Raw genomic sequence first — 4,861 nt, forward strand, 5'->3', positions numbered from 1 at the left:
TTGTAGATATTTTGAAGATATTTTGTAGATATGTTGTATATATGGTGTAGACAACTTGTAGATAATTTGTAAATAAGATGTATGTATTTTGTATATACCTGTTTGCTGCTGCTGGCATGCACTGGTTCTCCACTAGTGCACTGAAATTGTTGATTGTTCTTTTCTTTTGGGTGGTCAGCATTTTTTGTAGAACTCCCAGCAAACTGAAAGTTTTATATTAGTTAGGATATTTATTTTATGAATAACAATATAACTTAGAGGTGACAGAAATAGTTTTGTTAAATGAATAAACTGATAAATATTACTTTGGCATCAATGTTATCATTTTGACTGTTTACACCTGCAAAACATCCTTGATTGACTCATTTAGTAGCTCTCGAAGGCTACCTAGTTCTTCAAAGACATCTTTCCTAAAAGATGCAAGATCTGAATCAACCTACATATTAAAAATATAGAGAGTTAGCTTCAAATATGGCTTGACATACATTAAAGAACATATGCAATTTTATGTATACCTGTTACCTTCTCAAGACCTTTTTTTTAATTTTCTAATTTGTTTAAGAATAGACTTCTTGTCCTCTTTTCCAATTGACTCTTTTGGGTTCCAATTGAGGAGCAGCAACTTTCGGATCCTCAAAAATGTGTTCAACTTCTTCAAGTATGTACACAACTTTATCAGGCAAAGACATCATAGAAAGCTCTTCCGGTGCTTCAGTTATGTTGGTGAACTGAATGGAAAAAAAAATAAATTTGCTTGACTAAACAGAATATGTATACAAATATTAGATAATTTGTATTAAATTGTATATTCATAAATAAAAACCATTTACCTTGATCCATTCAGGTTTGATCATTCTATCTTCAATTGCAGCTAACCATATCTTGTCCTTACTAACTAACCAGTTAAGTATGCGAGGGGATTGAATTAGCAACTCTTATAGCTATGTCAATGTTGACGGTAGAGCAACACTCATACAACCATACTTGCATAGCTAGTGCGAATCCTCGAATGAGATAAGAATGAACAAAAGGATTGAGCTTGTGCCTAACTGATTCAATCAACTGCTTGTAAGACTCAATACCCCATGCGTATGTCGCATACTGTCCGGGGTCCACCAAATAAAACCTAAAATCTACCAACCCAATATTGTCTTTGTCTGAAGGACAGATGAAGAATTCTATGAGATATAGAATACATAACTTGACTGCGTCATCATCATTTACCCAACTTTTGTTGGTTAAAGTCTATTTTAGGTATGACTTCTCCACTTTTTCCTTGTTTGGAAAATAACTCCTCATTATCTTACTGTCATAATCCGGAGTGTAGCCAAAGTCTGTCACTTCGGTAAAACATCTAAGACCAGTTATTAACGCAAACTCTCTCAAGCCGAAATTCAACCTCTGACCCTTTAACTCAGTTGAAAAATAGGAAGCACCAGATGCATTCAATTCATACTTCATTAGAAGATGAATAGCTTGGTTTTGCATACATATTTTGGGAATTGAAATAACCAAAACATGTCTTCTTGAAAAGCTTTAAACCATTTGGAGACAATAACTCTTTAATTTGGCTAGGAACACTGGGGTCGGATAATATCTGAAACCTAAGGGCCCCATAATCAACATTATGAGGTGCAAAAAAATGGCGATTCTGCACAAAAAACAAATAATCTCTTATTAATACACTGCTCCAATCTAAAAAATAACATATTTACATTTGTCATACAATATATCTATAATATATCTCCAACTACATAATACAGTTAAAAACAAAAACAAAATAACTATAATTTTTTAACAATATATCTACAAGTTTAAACAGATTCAGAAAACTACAACTAATCTTCACAATGTAGACAAAATATATACAAACCACAAAAAACACATATTATGGAGCCTTTTAAGAATTAAAACAAACAAAAAAACTATTGTTGAAATTACTAAATTCTTACCTTCACCAATGAATGTTGTTGAACATTTTTAAGAGATTTTACATTAGGAGCTTTTTTTGGAGCTTTTACAGTAGGAGACATTTTAACTTTCTTTGCAGGTTTATTGACAGGTTCATTTTCTACAAAATCATCATCAAAATCTATCTCTTTGCCTTTCCTTTTCGCTGAATTGATTTGCATCGAAGATTCACCAGCATCAAAATCATGTTTTTGTTTAGTTCTAGCTTCTGCCCTAGCTTGACGAGGGGAAAGCCTATGCTTCTTCTCTTCAGTTGCATGAGCAGATTTTTCATGCTTTTTCGGTGAATGTGGTGATAAAACACCCAAATCGAAAGAAGGAACATCTGATTCTTTAACTTTTTTAGGGCTGTTCTTTGAAACTTTGTTCTTCTTCATTGAAAATCTTTGAAGTTGGTCGTTAATGAGTGAATGAACTTTGAAAAATAGTAGAAATTTTGACTGATTTTAGAAGAAAGAACATGAGAGTAGGCGTTAATGGAGAGGTTACAGATTTTCGCTGGTTTTAGAAGAGGAAATAGTAAGTGATTGAAGAGGAAATCGTGGGATGTGGTTTGATACGTGGGTGAGGGGGTGGGATTTGGAGAGAGAAACTTGGGGAGAGTGAAAATATACGGTAGAGTTAAATTAGGAGACTAATTAATACAATTAAAACCCCTAAAATGTACATAAATGGTAATTAGGTATATAAAATATAATTATATTAAAGGTTAAGCATGCCGGGTGATATAGTTTACCATATGACATAGGAATGTAAAAATCTCAAGTTTTATAGTCTTCCAGATCATTGCATAATTGTTTCGATAAACCAGTTAAATAAAGCACATATCAGAGATTCAACTTGTGAGAATTTAACAAGTTTAGGTGAAAAGGGATTTCAAATGTAGTCTCAACATTTTTGTGAAGCAAGTAGTCTGTGTTCTCAACTATAGCGATCATATGTATTGTGAATCTTAAATATATACAGTAATTAGTAGTGAAAAAGCCTGAATAATGAATACTCCTATAACTTAAAATGACGCACCAAAACGTTTAGAGTGTTTTAGCACTCTTTTTACTCGTTAGCTACTTAAGGAATTATGATATCTTTATTAACACAAACGTATTCTACGATTTTGTGCGTGTCTAGAAGAACCTCATGCTGCTGTCAGCCAAATTAATTTTGAGAAAGATCCAAGGAGCTAACTAGGTATTCACCAGCACCAAAGATATACACTAATCATCTGGAGGAGTTTTCCTTTTTGGATTCGGAACTCTTAGTCGAGTTGATGACGAGATCGGTCTTTTGTTCGAGGTTCACTTATTTTGTTTCTGGTTCTTTAGGTTGGTAAACTGCTTCTAAACACTCTTTAGCTCTGTGAACCTTTGACTGAAGGTAAAAGCTCCCATTTTTAGCATTTCGCTCAAACAAGTTGTCATACTTCTGCAAGAAGAATGAGAAGCAAAGTATTTCAGTCATATTGAAGACAAAAGTGTTGCAAGGTAATGATGGCATTTAAATGAACCTGCACAATTTCTTCCCATGATGAATTCTCAGTGACGCCAAGAATCTGCCTTGCCTCTCCCTCCGTCATGGTTTTACTAGCTCTTTTAATATTCTGCACTGCTTCTTGAGCAACACCATTTTTCGAGGCATCTGCCATCAAAATGCAGTAAGTACATCGTGTGGCAAGATTTGCAGGGAAGCAAACATATAACTGTTGGGTTTTTAAGGTATTTAATTAATATATTAAATACTTAAAAGAGGGTGAATGGGAAATGGAGGGAAATGAAATTTTTGAGTGAAATTTTAAGTTCCCCCTCCCTTGACAAATGGGCATTGTCCCATATTGGAAGAGGAAGAGGTTTTTTATGGGTATATAAGCAATTGCTCTTCTTCTAGCTCTTAAAGAGTTAAGAAGAAGGCAAGCCTCGCGCCGTCGTCGTCGTCGCTCGCTCGGCTACGGCTACGGCTTCGGCTTCGGCTTCGGCTTCGGCTTCGGATTCGGATTCGGTCAAATGATCGATTGATTAATTAACTTTTTGGACCAAATTTATTTGTTAATAGTAAAATATTAACAGAAATGTTATTAAATATTTGTTTTAATAACAAAATATTAATATTAAATATTAATATTAAATCCAATCCGTTTTTCTGTTTTGGTAACAGAAAAGTAACTACCCTCTTCAATTTTCCCTCTTTATTTTCCCTCTTTATTATTGAGTAAATGGCCATTTATGTAATGGCATTTATGTTGTGGGCGTTTTGCATAAACAGCCATTCTGAAGAGACCCAACTTTGGCTATAAATACAACACTATTCTGCTCAGAATTTTAACTACAATTTTCTGAGTTTCCTCTCTTTCTTCTGCATACTTTTAGCATCAAAACAAAGCAAAAAGTAAGTGTGATTTGCTACCGAACTTTGTGTTCGCTGAAACACTGGGGTTTGAAGTACCACTACACCAGTGTGTAATTCGTTCTATCCTGGGAGGAAATAATCCATAACCTTGGGTACTAGGAGGGGATTAAATTCCTTAAGGAAACACTGTGAATTCAGTGGGCTCGAATTGGTTTATGTCATTTCTGTTTATATTCATTACTGTTTATATTCATTTATATTTCCAGAATTTATTTTACAAATACAGTGTAATAACAAGCTTAAGGAATTTAATATTCTATTTTCTGTATTTGTACTTACTGTTTCTGGAAGAGTAAAACCTTTGTGGTTTTGTACTCTATTAAAATCTACGTGATTTTAATGTTTGTGTCATTCTTTTACAGAAATGAGCCGCTTGAAATCAATCCCGGAAAATTTTTTCGGGTTCTCCGCCGGTGCATGCTGCGGTGTCGTTCGGCTTTGACGCATTGGCAGTCACCATTGGAACCGCTTGGTTCTCATTCTCATTAGT

General features: G+C 34.2%; 1 protein-coding gene across 1 annotated transcript; it reads right to left on the minus strand.

The window, feature by feature from the left end:
• Positions 1-2,854: 2,854 nt before the first annotated feature.
• LOC109221566 (mitochondrial import inner membrane translocase subunit PAM16 like 2-like) lies at positions 2,855-3,606 on the minus strand (the record flags this gene model as incomplete). Its single annotated transcript, XM_019386040.1, is given in 2 exon segments — positions 2,855-3,393; positions 3,476-3,606. Coding segments are annotated over 2 exon segments (254 nt in total), but the record flags the coding sequence as incomplete, so codon positions are not given.
• Positions 3,607-4,861: the final 1,255 nt, after the last annotated feature.

The sequence above is a fragment of the Nicotiana attenuata genome, unplaced genomic scaffold (genome assembly GCF_001879085.1).
Source record: "Nicotiana attenuata strain UT unplaced genomic scaffold, NIATTr2, whole genome shotgun sequence".
NCBI classification, from domain to species: Eukaryota; Viridiplantae; Streptophyta; class Magnoliopsida; order Solanales; family Solanaceae; genus Nicotiana; species Nicotiana attenuata.